This window comes from Melospiza melodia, chromosome 5, assembly GCF_035770615.1.
Source record: "Melospiza melodia melodia isolate bMelMel2 chromosome 5, bMelMel2.pri, whole genome shotgun sequence".
Taxonomy (NCBI): Eukaryota; Metazoa; Chordata; class Aves; order Passeriformes; family Passerellidae; genus Melospiza; species Melospiza melodia.
The window spans coordinates 73,128,413-73,146,046 of record NC_086198.1 but is presented as its reverse complement, the minus strand read 5'-3'; the positions used below and the strand labels follow the sequence as shown (position 1 = coordinate 73,146,046).

The 17,634-nt window shown below is 39.4% G+C and overlaps 1 protein-coding gene across 3 annotated transcripts in view; it reads left to right on the top strand.

Annotated features, from left to right (window-relative positions):
* The window catches only part of LIMCH1 (LIM and calponin homology domains 1), a 175,385-nt gene that overhangs the window by 88,974 nt on the left and 68,777 nt on the right, over positions 1–17,634 (top strand). For all 3 annotated transcript variants that reach the window (XM_063157368.1, XM_063157366.1, XM_063157364.1), the window contains exons 4-5: positions 12,868–12,971; positions 15,962–15,992. In XM_063157368.1, coding sequence (XP_063013438.1) covers positions 12,868–12,971; positions 15,962–15,992 — 135 coding nt within the window. The remainder of the gene's footprint in view (positions 1–12,867; positions 12,972–15,961; positions 15,993–17,634) is intronic.

The window sequence follows — 17,634 nt, the reverse complement described above, 5'->3', positions numbered from 1 at the left end:
ACTTGCATCAAAAATTCTTGCAGATAGTTTATCTTTCCAAGAGTAGTTCACCTTGCTTGTTCTTTTTCATTTGGCTGAAATTTGATGAGCAATATTAGAAATCTAGCACTTAAACCTTAATACAAACTATTATGTAAGTAAATTACACACCAAGAACTTCAAAGATTGTGATCCGTGTTCTCCATCACAGCTTCCAATATAGTTTATTCTCTTTCTAAAGCAGCATAGAAATATTCTTGTCTTCTGTAACTTTGCAAGTTGGAGAAAAAAAAATGCCAGACTGAGAATAGGAAGTAAATAAGAGGAAAAACAGTCAACTGCTCTATTCAGGATAATGTAAGGTGGAGTTTAGGATATGCCAGAGAATGCAGAACCCTGGATGACCTCTGTGGTGTGGGTGTGGGCAACTCACTCCTTGGCTTTGGCAGCTCCCCCCCTTGCTCAGGACAGCCACAGCTCTCTTGCAGGAGAGCAGCTTGATGCCAGTGCCTTTCCCATTTGAGGGCAAATGGCCTTGGCGGTGCAGCACAGCACTTTTAGGGATTTCCAAGAAGCCAAAAAGCCCCAGAAAGTGGGTGCTGCTCAGGTGCTAGCTGACTCTCCACAGTCTCTGATGCCACAGGCATGCTGAAGCCCCTGAGCAGCTCTGGGCTGGCTGGCATGTACACAAAGAGCATGCAGAACATGTGTGACCAGGGACTGGTGCCGCCTCAGTGGGTGGGCTGTGCAGTGCAGTTTGGGCCACGTTCCTGTGTGGGGGAATAGGATGTAAGAAAACAAAGATAGTGCAGAAGGCAGTCTCACACCTGAGGAGTTGCAGCTGTACCAATCACCAAAGATTAGGAACAGGCCTGCCCTTAAGAGGCCACAGCTGTGTCCAATAAGAAGCGGAGTGCTCCAAAAGAGTGGGGTAGCTGGTTGTGCTGTGAAGGGAGTTGGATGTTGTTGGCTGTACTGTGAAGAGCTGTCCATGAGAAATCACTGTGAAGGTCTGGGACTTTTGCAATAAGATGACAATGTTCCTGTATCACCTAAGGTGGTTGCATAGCTCTGTAGCCCCTGTATTGGATGGGGCTGCATTTGTTGACCTTGTAAATGCCAGGTAGCTCCCAGTAGGGTCTCCAGATTTAAGGGCTGATTGGCTTCAGCACAGTGCTGTGTCAGCTGGGTCAGTGCATTGAAGCAAGGTGCTCTGTGTCTGATGAATGTATTCCCCAGTCACTAGGAAGGGCAGTGTAGAAGTGCTTGCTAAAGCTGGTAAGTCCTGCTGGCCTTGAGCTGATTTTGGGTATCCATGTGTAACTTTTGCATTCTCCAGAAATCTCTACCCATGGGAGTGGTTTGGAGATGGGAGCTGGCTGGGGACTGGGACTCTGCAGTACTTTAAATCAGCTAATTTGCTGCCAGCTTCTTATTGGTGCTGGAGTTAGTACAGCTGCTTTCATGGTCTCTGATGCCTGGCCTAATAATCTTGCTAGACTCTACTGGTTCTTCTGTCTAGAAATGCCTCTCTCTGATCAACTCTGAGTCCTGGCCCTTTGCTGGGGAAAGGAAAAAATCATGTTTATGTTAAATTTACCATTTTCATTTATACAGTCTCATCAGCTAAGTTTTATTGTGTTTTTTATGTGGCTTTAAATTGAAACAGTTTTCAGAATTAGCAGGTGAGGAGTTGGAAGCTTGTTGTTTGATCATATATGAACATCTCTGCTGGCCTTATTTGTGACTGTTGTGAGCAGGAGCCACTGGTTATAGCCAGGTAAGCTGAATTATAAGCATGATTGGCTCTTTTCTTCTAACAAACAAAAGTTTATCTCAAGTCTGGAAAGGACAGAGGGTAGGGTATTAACTGAAGTTTTAAGAATAAATTATCAGTGATAGCCAACTTGTTCTCCTTTTATGTTCACTTCCCCAACAAACAATACAAGTTATTTCTGCCATCTTTACTGCTTAGATCCTGTTTCTAAAGACCTGGTGTGATCCATGTGATGAGCACATCTTCCTACCCTTGTTGCTTTGTGTATTCTGAGGGGAGTTGCAGTAGTACACCTCTAATGTGTAGAAGAGAACTGAACAGCAGAGATCTCAGTCCTGTAAGAGGACACATCCTTTCCCACCCTCTGTTCTGCTGTCCAGAGGAACCAAAACAAAGACATTGTGAAAGAGCTGGGAAAATGCTTTGCAATAGGAATGCACCATATTAAAGAAGATTTCTGTTCATTCTTTCTTGCTTTAATCATTGATTTTATTCCATTAATTTAAGGAAATTCTGCTTCTTAAATACATTATATTATTGTACTACATTTTATTTGTCCTGAAAGCTTAGTCATCCCAGCTGCAAATTACACTGTTCTCCAGATGTAATCCATGAATCTCGATTTCCAAATGCCACTTCAAAGGCATGCTTGCATGACCACTCTAGAATTGGTGAACAGTAGCAATTTAAGTAATTTAAGTAGGCTATTCTGTGTAGTTAATCTAGGTTTGCAGTTACAATAGCTTTAGGAATAGTCATGTTATTTCTTGAATCTAGAGACTGCTTACTGATAGTTGAAAAGGAGTGGAAAAGAAATCACTTCCAGACTATTGGGTAGTTCATCTTGCCATGAATATTTACCATTAAAAAAACCTACCAAAGCTGGAGATATTCAAGATCACTGATAATTATGGCTGTGCCATCTAGACACCAAATGTATTTTTTCATATCTGGGAAAGAAACATCAGATACATACAAACAGATATAGTATTGAAGTACTCAATAATTTAAGCTGTTATACTGTATATGGTCAAAGTCACAAATGGGCACTGATCTACTGAGCATATTTTTGCACAGATACTTTGATTGTCTATAAAATTCACCTGCAGAAAATTGAAAATTATGCATTTCCCCTTCCTTTTCCTCACCAAAATAATTCTAGACCCCTAAATACAAAAACTTTCTATTAATTTTTTTAGTGGAAGTAAAACCAACAAGGTAGGTTTTTCATTGGGAATGTGCTGGAACTTCATTCAGTAGAAATAGCCAATTTAAAAAAAAATTGTGGTTTTTGGACTTGAACAGCTTCTTTTAGAAGTGTTTTAAAGAGACCTCAACCTGTACATTTAAGAAGTCCAGTATGTTTTATGTAATGTTGGCATGAAAACGCAAAGCTGTGAGTGGGGGGAAAATGTATGTCAGGTATCGTGTAACAGCAGCAAAAATATTTCTGATGTTTATCAAACCTTGAACACCCCAGATTAGTAAAACATATTCCTTGGCAATAAAGAGTAGATGTTTAATTTGAAAGGAGAAGTGGAATTTGTTGCTTTTTTTTTGCAGAGGTCATGAACTGACCAGGAATGAGTCCTCCTTGGCGGTTTCACTGTTTTGCTGTTTACCTTGGGGAATAGAGATTTGGTCTGATTTCAACAGCTACTGCCAGGCCCCTGGCCCCCACAAGCAGCTTTCTTGCATCTTTTGAGGCCCACCTACAGCAGTTGTACTTGGACAGAGGGATGGAGAGGCCCTCCAACAGCTCAGGATGCAAAGTGTCCTGATCCCTGAGGTGGATTGCTTTCTACTGAGAGAAGTCCAAATATTGACAAGTGTTACAGTTTTGTGGCTTTGAATGGAAGATAGCTTTGCTTAATACACTAAGCAAAAGGGAACATACCATGTTAAAGAAAAGGGGCAAGAAAGTAAAGTCATGCTAGAAGTAAGTAGTTACTGCAATTAGAAAAAGTGTTATGAGGCTGCCAAGTGGTGATCATACATTCAGTTTTAGAGGTTTGATGTCATATTGATTTTAATTTTAGGTACTGATTTTTTTTGTACCTTTACAGTTTCAGACCTTAAAAATAAACTTCAGAAAATTTCAGCTGTTCTCTAGCCCTGAATGCTCAGCTGGCCCAATGTAACTGGATGTCACAAAATTTCAGATTATGTTAATCATGCACATATTTTCATTAAAACCTTGTATTTGGGGGATTATACAATTGTGGTGAAATCTGCTTCTGTGCCTGATTAGGAAGACAGCTGATAAATTACATGGGGAAGGTAATCAGGTTCTTGTGTATCACAAAAGCATTATGTATAATTCTCATTTCTGTTTCCTTTATTTTTTTATCCTTGCCATCTGCTTTGGATGTAGTGACAGTGAAAAAATAAAAGCAGTCAGTAAGGGATCACATCTTGAGAAGTATTTTTTCAGTAATCTTTGAAGCTGCATGCAGATGCACTGACTATGCTTTGTGTTACCTGTACTGGTTTATAATAGAGGATGCTGGTCAGATAATTAATAATACAAGCAGACACACCTTTTCAGGTGGACAGGCTCATGATGCACAGAATTTTTCCTCATTTTCTTCTCTGCAAGACCCACTCCATCCCAGAGGGTTTTTTTAATCTGATGATTTCCTGGAGCTGGGTCCCTTGAATAGTCAACACTGCTCTTCCTGGAAAACAAAGTTATTTTCTCTACAGTCAAGTCAAAATATAGAAAGCAGGTGTTGGGTATCAGTGCCCTGGGATATCAAATGTGATCAAAGGGATCCCATGAAGCTTGGACTCTGAAGGCAGAGAAAAGAAGGAAGGTTATGTAAAAAAAAAGGTGTTTTGTAGACTTGCTAGTATAATTAAGGAAAACATGGAATAAATCTTAGCACATATATTTGCTTTGCATAGGTAATCATCTTTATCACCAAAGTACCCCTCTTAGTAGAATCACATAAATAGTTTTTTAAAAGTATGTGTTGTGCCGTGGCTTAACACACAATTGCCCTGACAGCAGTCTGGAAAGGCACAGGTTTATTAAGCACTGCTTGGTTTAATTGATAACTATGTGTAACACATGAAGGACTTGTGTTGGAGATGAAGCTATTTGTGGTGCTCCTTTGGGACTACCCTAGGGCTTTACCTTTCAGTATCATGAGGTAATTCAACTTTATTTATCTATAGTTTTTGGGTTTTGTTGTGTTGGTTTTTGGGGGTTTTTTGGTTTTTTTTTTTTTTTTTTTTTTTTTTTTTTTTGTATGCAGAGTGATAAGCTTTAACACTATGTCTAGCAAAAAAAAAATGCTCTCCCACATTTAATACTCAGGTTGATTTCTTTGGTAATCTCCTTTGCTTAAATTTTGTTTTCACAATATCTTGTGTAGTGGGTCTTATGACTTAGAACTTTAGATTTAAAGTTTATGTATTTTTGTTTTCTTTAAGCAATTTGTTTGGGATGGCTGTCTTTTAAGTACTTATAAATCCATAGTCAGACTCTGTACTTTTCTTGACACTTTGGCCCATTCAAACAAACCAAACTTAGGAAACAGCTTGTCTCCTAAACTTAGTTGTGAATTTCTTGCCCATTTTTATATTTTGCTGTAGACCTCATTTGTGGGGACAACAGCTGCAGGGATGTGCTGAGAAAGGAAAGTGTCCAGTTTCCCCAGAGGATGTTCTGACAGAACCGTTGTGGCACTAGCTGTGGTTTCAGGGTTGAAACTCTAGAGATCTGTGTTTAGGTTAGTCATACTCCTGCACTCATAATGTGAGTGCAAATGAAGGTCAAATTTGTCTTTAGGACCTTTCTTCCTCTTCTTCAGACTGACAGCACAACTATTGCCAGGAGGATGGAGAAGAAGTAGCTGTCACAGATGGGAGCTCAGGTTGCCCTCAGAGCATGATGTTGTGATGCTTCTTTCATTCTTGTCTATTTTGTAGCTCTTTCCCCAACCCACTCTGACGTAACTTTTCTATTGACCCACTTTATGGCTGCACCAAGAAGGCAGAGTGAGACAAGTCAGTCCTTTCTATCACCACAAAAGGAGCCATGCTTTGTTTTTGCGGGTTTTGTGTTTTTACCCTTCTGGCTCTGGATTTTCAAGGTGAATTCCCAGTGGCTTCTAGGAGTGCTTCACTACAATTCACTGTGTGAGAACTTGTTTTCAACCCTGCTCTTTGTAAACTTCTTTCACACACACACACACAAAAAGAAAAGTGAAAGGTGGATAACAGAAGAAGTCATAAAACTGAGACCAAATCCCTCACAAGCCAAACACTATCATCTGGTATTAAAAAGCTGAGGGAGTGAATGGCAGAGAAGGGGTGGAAAGGAGATGTTACCCTCTTCCTTGGCCTAGCGGGGCTGTTACCATAGAATATGGCATCAGATAGGCATCCCCTCTTCATGACCTGGTAAAATCTAACATCTGTTTGACATCTGGCTGTGATTTCATCAGCATCAGAGCTAGTGAATAGCCTGGAAATGTTTTGGGTTTTTCCCTGCCTGCCTATGTTCTGTATTCAGTGCTGTAAACAAAGCCATCTTTAGGGTGTATCTTGGGTTTGGCAAATCTGAGGGAGTTCACATCATCTGATCATCATCTGCTCTCTCCCCCAAAGATATGGAAGTTGACTGAGCCCCCATTTGTTTAAGTGTTTAATTCATGCCTACAGGGATTATGACCTGATGTAGCAAGGGGTGATATCAGGACCTACTTCACTAGTGAAGTCATAGGGTCAGCCTTGTGCTCATGCTCTGTGCACCCCTCCCACCCTCTCGTGGTTTGCTTTTGCCTGTTGGGTTGAAGTTTGCTCTTGCTCATATTCTCTTCTTTGCTCAGCTTCCATCCACATTATTGAGAAATTATAAGTTTTTATACAAGCAATAGCAGCATCAAAGTTGTGCACTATCTTCTTGCTCTAGGCACTTGCAGGTTTTTACCCTAGTAAGCCTGGCTGGGAGCAGCAGGATCTAAGCACCTGGGCACTTCCAGCTAAGTTACCTTTGGAGTCAGGTACTGAGACACCCAAAGGGAGTTGGGGTTGTTTAGCCTGGAGAAGAGGAGGCTCAGGATGGACCTCACTGCTCTCTACAAGTTCACAGAAAGAAGTTGTAGTGAGGTGGGGGCTGGTCTCTTCTCCTGTGCCTACAGAGAGAGGACTAAAGGACATGACTTTAAGGTGAGACAGGGAACATTCAGACTGGGTATTAGGAAAAAAAAAATCACTGTAGAATGAGCAGGCATTGGAATATGTTGCCCATGGATGTGGTGGAATCACATCTGGATCTGGCACTGGGTGATGTGGTTTAGTGGTTCAGGGATCACAGGGGTATTGCTGGGTGGATGGTTGGACTGATGATCTTGAAGGTCTCTTCCAACCTTGATGATTTTATGATTCTTTATTTTTATCTTTAGGCAGACTGAGATATTACCTGAGGGTAATTCAATTACTTCTGGGGTTTCTGGTGTGTTTTGTGCGGTTTAAGTACAGTACCAACTAGCCCGTTTCTTCACACCATTTTAAAGGTGTTTTTTGCCTTTCTGACAAGAAAGCCAGACTGTTATTGATGGAGACACATATTTTCCTTCTTGGCTGCCCAAAAAGAAGCAGAAGAAAGCCAGGCTTCCTTGGCAAAGGCAGCCTTCCCCAGCTTCTCTGGGGTGCGCTGGAAGGCTTTACCTGTGGAGCCGGGCAGTGCCGTGCCTGCCCGGTGATCCCTGCTCCTCCAGATTCAGTCCGATCGTGGCGGTGTTTATTCTCCGCTCCTGCCCCTTGCCTCTGCTCACACGATCCGCATCCAGCGCTGCCCGTCCTCCTGTGCCGGCTGCGGGGCAGTGTGGGGTTGCGGCCCTGGGGAGGTGAGGGTTGTTCCGGCTGGTGGGCTGGTAAGTCCTGCTGCCCCTCCCTGCTCCCAGGGATCATCTCTTTCTGGTTTGTTTGTTTTTTGTTTTTTTTTTTTCAATTTTCCCCACTGGCATTTAATTTTCGTGGGTGAGGCTATTGTGTGCCAGAATCCTTTGGGGATGTGAGCATCCCTGTCTCCCCTTTCTGTTCTGTTCTTCAATTCTGGTGCACTGTCTGCCTTCCTCTTCTGGAGATTCACTCAGCTTCTGAGTGAATGTGTCCTAACTATGATCCATTTCCTTCCAAATCTACTGATTTGGGGTTTGCCACAGAAAACAGTCTTTTATGTAGTTTTGTTATATATATACAGCAAAGCATATTGGATGAATAGTAAACACATATACACACACATGCACACACACATACGTATTGTTAAACATACGTATGTAGTTAAACATACACAGAAAAGCATCTTGGAGAAATAGTAACACATATATACATATATGTGTATATATATGTGTGTATGTATCTCTCTCTTTCCCCTCCTATATATATGCATACATATATATAGATTGATTTTTTTTTTCCATACATATATATATAAGAAAAGTTCCCAGTCCTTCTTATAGAAGTTTTCTCCTGGTGGACTTGAACCGAATATTCAGTATTTCTATGAACCTGCTGTGAATCAGGCAAGATCCAATGCTTTTATATAGATAAATTATCACCACTACTTACTTAAAATGGAAAAATAAGGGAATTAGGAAGAAATGTTGAGACCAAACAAAAAGCTTTTGAGAGTCTATTGGAAACTTCTCAGAAAAGCAGTTTGGAAATTTTATTTTCTTTTTTTTTTTTTTTTTTTTTTTTTAATTTTAGTGCTCTTCTCATTTATTCTGGAGCAGGGAAAATATCAGCATTCCAGAAATGAAAAAGGCCACCTGTTTGTCTGCAGCTCTGCTGCAAAACAGAGCAGTGCTACTGGCAGCTAATAATATCTCCAGCTTGCAGTAGTGGCATGTATTTGGCATTTTATTTAGCATTCTGGGCAGATATACAGCTAGGCTTGCTTTTATTTTCCCCAAGTTTATCTGAATATCTCACACGGACCATGCAGTAGCACATGTGACAAACGATGGCTCCGCAGTGCTGAGCTGTAGAACGGATTTGCAGTGAGAATACAGTGAGACTGTTTTGTACGTATTGTGGCGGATGAAAGGAATGGAAGTGGGCCAAATTCAAGCTGTTTGCCATTGCGTCTGATCAGCAGATCCTATGGAGAGAATTTGCCTGCTGTGAATATTTGATTCTCGCTAGCTTGAACTATCTTGTGTGTTGGCAGTGCTACTGTGTGAATTTGCAGTGGCTTTCCAGGGTGTCTGTCCTGCTCAACTGCCAATTTCTGGGAGTTTTTAACAGGGTTCAGGATTTTGTGCTCCACTTTGTGCATGAGGAAAATTATTTAACGCTATACAGTGAACTTTTTTCATATTTATAACACTCAGATTAAAGCAAAAAAAAAAAAAATTAGAAGTGAGTAGCCTGTTGTCTTTTCCCCCTCCCTTATTCGCACCCTCCACCTTCATAAAGGTGTAACCCCTCTGCCACCTACTCTCTCTGCATTACCTTCAGATGATTGTCCTGGCAAGGTGATTTTTGTAGTGGTGAGTCTGTCAGATTACACACAAGAAATGATAAAATTTGATAGTGTTGAAATGCAGTTGTGAGAGCAGAGCATTTTTTCCTTCCTTCCTTCCCATGCATCCTTCTGACTAAGTTCTCAGGGTGTCAGTGCTCTGCACCCTTATCTGTCCCTGACCCTTCTTACTGGCTCATGCCTGGCTTGCCTGGGAGTTTCTCGTTTTTTGTTACTGAAATTCAGTATAGTGAAACATTTGCATTAATAATTTTTGGTTTTCAGTACTTACAAGTAAATGACATTGCTTGTAGTGCTGATGTAACAGTAACTGTCAGGACTCTGCTGAGGCAAGCAGAAAAGGCTCGGGATTTAACCTATCAGTGTATCCTGCGTCTGTCACCACACTGAAGCATTTATTTTCTCTATGCAGCCTATTTAGACTTTCTGTCATTTTATGGATTAAGCATAGATAAAATTGTATAGCTATCTGTGATATCTATAGATTACAGATTTATAACTTTTAGATCTATATAAATATAGATATTTATGGACATAAAATTTTATATATTTAAATTATAGAGAAAATTTGCAAAATAAATTTAGGCTGTAACCTATCAGCTTTTTCTTCCTCTGTGTGTATGAAGGACAAACGCCAGAAGAAGAGTTTTGATTATACAGTGGTGTGGAATAAAACCAAGAGGAGCCAGCAAGAGACAGTTGCAGGTCCTCTGGGGCTGTAGGAAATGATGTGCTGATCAAGTGACCAATTCTGTCTACTCCAACATGCAGCTGCAGAGAGTAATGCCTGAGAGAAAAGCAGTATCACATCTCCATTTAAGAAACTGAGGAAATTGTGTGATAGTGCCTTGTAGGGGCTGCCAGAAGGACCAAGTTCTGGTTGTGTCTTCCGAGACCGCTGTAAAAGATAGCACTCTGTTAGCTGAGGCACAGCAGCTGGCCACCCCGAGATCCTTGCCACTGCAGTGTGACCCATTTGCATGACCTATTTAATTCTGCCAAGTTGTAAGGAGCTGGACAGGCACATTAAATGTTTCTTTTCAGTCACCCATTTAAAGTAAGAATGGTTTTTATATCTTGCTACTTGTAAACCTGTTTTTTCTGCTTTCTTCAGTTTCTTCAGCAATGACAAAGACTGGCATTTTTTGACAAAAAGCACATAATTTCAGCTAACAGACACTGAACAATAAATCCTGTTGAAAGATAAAAGCAACATTTTCTGAGAACTGAAGAAATCAGGACCTGGTCAATGCAAGGTGTAGTAATCCTGGGAGAAAGCTTTGCTGGGAGCTGGGTCTTAACTTTAGGACTCCTTTCTCCCTTTAGTGGCTTAGAGTGCTTTTCTCCAGTGACTCAGTGGAACTAACAAATGTGAATTTCATCTGTACTAGAGCAAACCAGGAAAAGTTTAGTTTTGCAGTAGCATTTTGGCTTGGGGTTAGGCAGCCTAGGCAGGTGTCCTTGAGTAAATATATCACTTGAAAGCATTTTCTTTGGATTTTTTCTTCAATCCTTTTGAACAAATGCCATTTTTAGAACCATTGCGAAATAAAAATTATGAGATTTTTAGCAAAAGCAGAAGCTTCTTTCAGGGCTCACTGATGCATCCTGTTGGCACATGTGGTTATTTGTACCCACACAAGATACCAGTTTTCTGAGGAGTTGTTTGGGTGATAGTGTTAGTGACTTGCCAAACATTATTCATATGATGACCATCAAAATAAAAGCATGTAGCCAACAGGAATAGATGACACTGGTTTTTTGAGAAGCAGGCATTTGTTCATCAGCAGAAGAACCAAGTTTCCAAACTATGTGGCTGCCAAATAACTGGTATTTTTGTTACTGCTTATCATAACTCAGATGTCAACTTCTGGCATAAAGATGGGTGCAATTAGTTATCTTCAGCATTCCTCCTCCTTTGATTGTTTTCTAAGTCTATTAGGTTGCTATGATCTCTATGTCCAGTATATTTTTTGTTAAATTTGGAAATGCTGTTAGGAACTTTTTTTGAATACTTTTGCATTTTTATTTGATATATTAGATTTACGCATTGCTCCACAAGCCATTTGAGAGTGACCAGGACTGTCCTCCATGAAAGAATAAACATAAGAGTTATTCATGATGCAGTTGGAAAAATTATAATGCAAACAGTAAGCCAGATGGAAAATTTTACAGGCATCTTTTCATGTCATGAATGATGCTGCCTCTCTGGGTTATGGGCTCTCTGCTCTCTCAACTGCTGTTCCTTCCCCCCCTGGCTCCCCTCCAGAACTGTTAAGTTTCAGCCAGGGAAGAAAGGGAGATTTGAACTCCTCTGAATTTCCAAGTCTCTGTTTTCTGTGGTGTGGCTGGCGAGCTTTGTTGAGAGTGTTGGCATGCCGAGAGCCATGGTGATTTGCATGCTGCTTGCAGAACAAACAGGGCTGCTCTCCTGAGCCCCAAGGAAGGTGGGAGCAGATGTGGGAGAGCCCTGCTCACCAATCCTGCTCTGTCACGCGGAGTGGGTAAGAGCTGAACACCGCCAGGCTCCTGCTTCCCAGTTTTTATGGAAACAGGTCTCCACCACATGCTTTGGTGCTGCTCCTCTAACTCTTCATGTGGCAGCTTAGCTCTAGGTTTGAGATGAGATTCCTCAAAGAATATCAAGCTGTACATTTTATCTTTACTTGTTCACACATCTACCATTGCAGTTGCTGGTCTAGAAATGTATGTATCTAAAAAATTATTCTCTACTAGCTGCAAGATTTATCCATGTAAAACATATTCACTGGTTCTGTAACAAGGGAGTGGTGTATATGCATATGTATAAAACCTGTATTAACTCTATATGCACACATGCAGATTGAATCTCCTTGTTGCAAACTGAAGTGCCATCACTCGGACTTGGTTTGAAAAAGATTTGTATCGGTTTTTACTTAGCCTTTCTTAGTTATTGACTTTTAATTTTTTCACTTTGCAAAGCGTAAATCCTCCATAAAAAGTGTTACAAAATTGGGTGTTTCTTCTTAGAAACAGTGGGCATGTGAAGTGTAGCTTCAAGGTTTTTACTTCAGGAGAAAGCACCTGTCTCTTTCCTCAGTGCCTTCTGACTAGTTTTCTTTGGAGAGGCAAGAGAGCAGTTGTGTTAACTGGCTTGCTCATAGCTAACATGCAAAATGTTTTCTGAACAAATTGCTTGCTTAAATGGTGGTGGGCTTTTTCACATCTACTCTTTCTGCTCCCTACAAAAATCCTGCCTTTTCTACTCTGCCACATGCTGAGGTTGTATGGCAGCCTGCAGCAGTAGGTGATGAACTCAGTGGGCCTTTTCCAGTTAAAAAAGTTGCCATCTGTGTTTGAAAAGAAGTCAACAAGCTTGTTGTAGCTGTATATCTTGGAAAAAAAGAAAGAAAAAGAAAAAAGGTTTATACATATGTGGTTTTCAAACAAAATCTACACTGACCTCTTAAATTATGTGACTGGAAATATCTTTAGTTCTTCATTTAACTAATGGTATGACTATTCATGAGCAGTTACTGAATTAGGGAGAAGTTGGTCTGGTAAGATTTTTTTTTTTTAGTTAAGAAGAGTTTTAAAGTGTTGAGACTTTATCCTTTTTGTCTCTTTTCAGGATAATATCATATTATTCTTAAGAGGCTGCAAAGAACTGGGACTGAAAGAATCTCAGCTTTTTGATCCTGGTGACCTGCAGGACACATCAAACAGAGTAACCAAGTAAGTACAACAATTTGTGACTAGCATGTTACAGCCTCAGGTGCATGTGATGCAATAGTAAATATTTAAGAATGAGCAAAAAGGCTATAGGACTGTAATTAGTATAAGGCAGATAGGAAGCAGAAGTTTGGGAAACTTTCAGTGTTGGGATGAATTGATTGTTCTATTCAACAGGTTTAGTCCCAGAGACATCACCCACAGCTCTGCAAAATAGGATAATGCTTGGAGAATGCTCTCAGGCCCGTGGTGTGACTCTTGGGGATGTGCAGGCCTAGGAGTTGGACTTGATGAGCCTTGTGGGTCCCTTCCAACTCAGTTTACTCTGTGGTTTTGTGAAAATACTCTTAGTTAGGCAATGAGATTCTGAGGGACTTAGGGGTTTTCCTAATCTAAATTGATGACATTCTTTTTTTGTCTGTCCAACTCATAACATATTGTAGTCTGGTGGAAAAGAAGTCACAGTTCTGCTATGTCAGATTAAATTGTCCTGGTGGTGAAATATAGGACAGTTATAGGCCTTTCAGATTCTATGAGATGCAGGCATAAGCATGGTCTCTTCACTTCCCTGCAAGAGCTATAGCTTGAGACATGCAGTAATTGGACTGAGGAAGTCTGTGTGAACTGGAAATGCCACAATTTAGATAGTTTTTCTCCAAAACCCCACACCCAGTATCACACAAATTGCACAGGCCTCCCATCTTTTAAAAGCAAAACCACCCCACACTTTCATAAATTTTTTTAAATTTATAATTGGTGTTTCTTAATTTCTAAATTGGTATTTGGAGGTTTTCCTGAAAGTTTTGAGTCTATCATGTCATGTTACAGTTATAACAGAAGTTATTGGTCTACAGACAAGCAAATGCTGCTGAGTTGATTGAATGGTCTAATTTCATTTGGCCAAAAAGACCACTAAAGAAATCCTGATCAGTCCTATCTATTTTAGAGAAGTATATGGAAACAATTTACTATATTTCAGTAGCTCATTTTTTTCCTTTCTGGCAATGGAAGCAGGGCAAGTTTTCATGGTATTCAGGCACTGTCTGGGAAAATTCAAAGGCTCTGAAAATCAAATTGGCCAGTGTCCTTGTTTTAAGGTATACCATTTTTTGCTCCTTCCCAAGTTTCTGACTCTAACATGAGGTTCTTCTTGCCCTCTACATGGAAGTGAGTGGAGGCTATGTCATGTATTTCTTCTAAATCTGATAATACTTTGTTAAAATGGGTTCTTCATGATGTCCTGTAAAATTATTACGATGATTGACTGGAAAGAGTTGCAAAACAATCCATAATCTTCATATAAAACCCTAATCTCCATATGAAACCAGAGAGGAAGAGTCTTTCTGATAAAAAACCTTCCTCTTTTGGGGTTGAGGATAGATGGAGTACCTTGGTGGAGGCAGGTTGAGAGGCTTTGACTAGGGAGGAGATTGCAGCAAAGCTGTCACCAAGTTAAACCTGGCATCATAAACCCTGCAGAGCTGGCCTGGGCCTCCATTGCATATGAGGGCTTCAGAGAAAGCAGCTGTGGAAATGAGCCAAATGTTTTCCTAGCACTGTCCAAGTTCACACTGAGTAACTGAGTTGAGGTGTACAAGCCAAGTCCATGACTATTTTAGAGAAATATGTTGAGAGCTGTGTTCTGCTAGCTAGTTCCCAAAGCATGAAGGTGATTTTTTCCCTCTTTGAAGATTTTTGCATGATTTTTTTTAAACATGGTGGAAATATTATTTGTGGTAAAGGATGAGTATGACATTATTGCACATGCTTAGGATAATGACATTTTGCCCTTTTTTTCCATACAGATGTTGATTGAGGCATGTATTAGATCCATTTTTTTGGATCACTCTGCTTATAAAAATTATGAGCTAATGCTGTAAGGAATTTTTTTGTGACTAGTTAGGCAAGTCTCTTTTCCACTGTTATTTTACTAAGAAAAAAACCAGAACTATTCTATTTTTCTTATTGTGTGGGTATTAGTGGACAAAATTTTGGCTCAAAAAGATATTATCAAAATACTTTGTTTACCATTGCCTATATTTAGGCTTTTGTTGTTCTAACAGATTTGAGTATATTTATTTTTGGTTTTGCCAGATAAACTTTAATGATGGAGTGGTCTTACTGTTAGAGTAGCAGACAATTCCACTGTAAATAATCAGGACACAATTTTTACTAAATCTCAAATGGTCTTATGTAGGTTTTAGTACCTAAATGTGATATGTATTTCCTTCTCCTTTTTTATGCTTTCTTTGCTGAATTTTGAAATGTTGTTTATGTTTGCACAAGCTTTGTACCTTGTTTTTAACATAAAACTGCCACTCTTCCATGAACATAAGAGAAAAAAAAAATAAATTGAGAAGGATGATGCCAATGTTCAGTCTGAGTCCTCAAGTATGCATTTAAAAAATAAATGTTTTCCATGGCACATTCAGTTCTAAATGGCAGGGTCTTTGTTGCTTCATCCATTCACTTTGTTCTTTGCAATGTTTGTTTTCACAGAAGCACCTGCAATATTTCCTTAATGTTTGCTGATGCCTCTTATGCTTGTTCAGTTGCTTCCAGAATCTGTATGGGCTGCAGAGCAGAATCTGACTGCTGGATAACTGCAGAATGTATTTTAGTAGTGAGGACTTTTGTCTTCCTTTTTAAAGAAATCAGCAACTCTGTTTAAAGGAAATATTTTGGCATTGTCCTACTTTACTGTGGGAGCATTATAAACACATTTTCTTCTTGTACTTCCAGAATTCTAATTTAATGATTGAAATAATGGTGACAAAATACTCCCATGCTATGAATAAATGAATGTGTGAACTACATCTTCTTAGCTTTTATGTATTTCCAGACAGCAGAAGCATTCAGCAGGCTTTTGTTAGGGAAAATGTGATCTGCTGCATACAGCCTCTTGGAAAGTATGTCTACTTTCTGATTTTTTTTCCTTTTTTTTCTTTTTTTATTTTTTTCTTATCTTTGTATGTGTTTGTGTGTGCAACCAGGAACATTGACTATAGTAGGAAGCTGAAAAATGTAAGTACATCATTTGGAGTTTTTCTTTTTGTCTGGTTAATCCTGTTATTGGCCTGATCAAAATTATGTCAGTAAAAACTGAATACATGACTATTGCTGAAAAGTCCTTCTGAATACAAACCTAACTGGGTTCTGCTGGAAGTTTAGGTAGAGCTGCTATGAAAAAGAAGCCTTACAAAAGAAATAAAATGGAGATATTTGTCTCTTAGATGAGTGATAAGCCAAGTGATTTCTGTGCTGTCCAGTGTGGTGTTTGCTGGGAATGGTCTAATTTGACCATGAAGCCTCACTTTTGTAGCTCTTCCCAAATATATAGGCATAGAGTACAGTTGCACAAAGCATTTAAAATGAAGAAAAATGGCCATTAAATTGGGATGCAAGGCCTTACTATGAGGTTTGCTAACTTTCTCATTGTTCTTCCAAATAAATTAAGGATTCTCCAGAAAGGCTATTTCCATTTAACTTCAATTTACTCTTAATTTAAACTAAGGGAAATGGTGTTGGATTCTGTGCTTGTTAACTGGAAAAGAAAATGTCTGAACTTTGCTGGTCTCAGTTTAAAGCCTAGCAAGCTGTCTGTCCTTAGTTATCTGTAAACTGGTGTAATTTTTGTTTGGCTCACATCCCTGTATCCTGATAGGAAATGCCAAGATCTTTTTTAATAGCATTGAAAACCAGTAATAATAACTTCCATGACTGGAGGTAAAAGAAACCAAAACCCAAAGAACAGCAAAACCACCCCTCCCCCAAATTGTTTCATCCTGTCTTTCCCATCATCAGCAGAGCAGTATCTTCTGCAAACAGCACACAGACTTTTAGGGGAAGAACTCAGCTTTGGTATTTTAACACTCTTTGTGGGCACTAGCTAAACATCTTTGTACAGATGTGTTGCTTTAAAGGTGAAGTTTCAAAAGTATCCTCCATAATGTGCTTGTAGGCAATATATGCTTTCCAGGTGCGTGATCCAGCTGGCAGCCAGCCGGAATTGCTTGCAAATGTGAAATTTTCTGCCTTTTTTTTTTTCCAAATAAAGAGAGGAAGAAGAGAGAAAGTGATTAAATGCTAGCCGAAATAAATAAAAAAACCCAAAATACCATAACCTTCATCAATGAACTCAATGGTAGTTTCCTGGTTACTAGAAATACTGTTATTTGCAAATATTTTCATTTAACTTGAGAACATATACTGTAAGACTACTTTGCATTAAATTTGTCAAGTGGTGTTGGTTGAAGGAAAACAGTTCAGATAAAGTTTGTTTCAAGACAAAAAAAAAAAATCAGGACTAGCAACACCACCTCATTTCATTCAGCACAGTAATATAGATTTCGATGTAATTTTTAAAAAAAGGGAAAAGTTTTTGAACTCCATTAAAAATTTTACTCAGTATTTCATGATATGTATACTACTTTTAAACTAAAGAATATAAACTTTATTTATATATAAAATACTTATTTTATGTTATGTAGCACAGTTGTTAAACAGAAGGTCTGTATGATGTATCCTGTTCTGACAGGGCATCAGCTGCAGTGCTGCATAATTTTGGACATTACACTTAAATGAAAAATGGGGATGCTAGTGCAAGTTGATAAGAAACGTCTAGCATGTTGCTGAGACGTAATTTGGATTCATGTTTTAGGGAAGA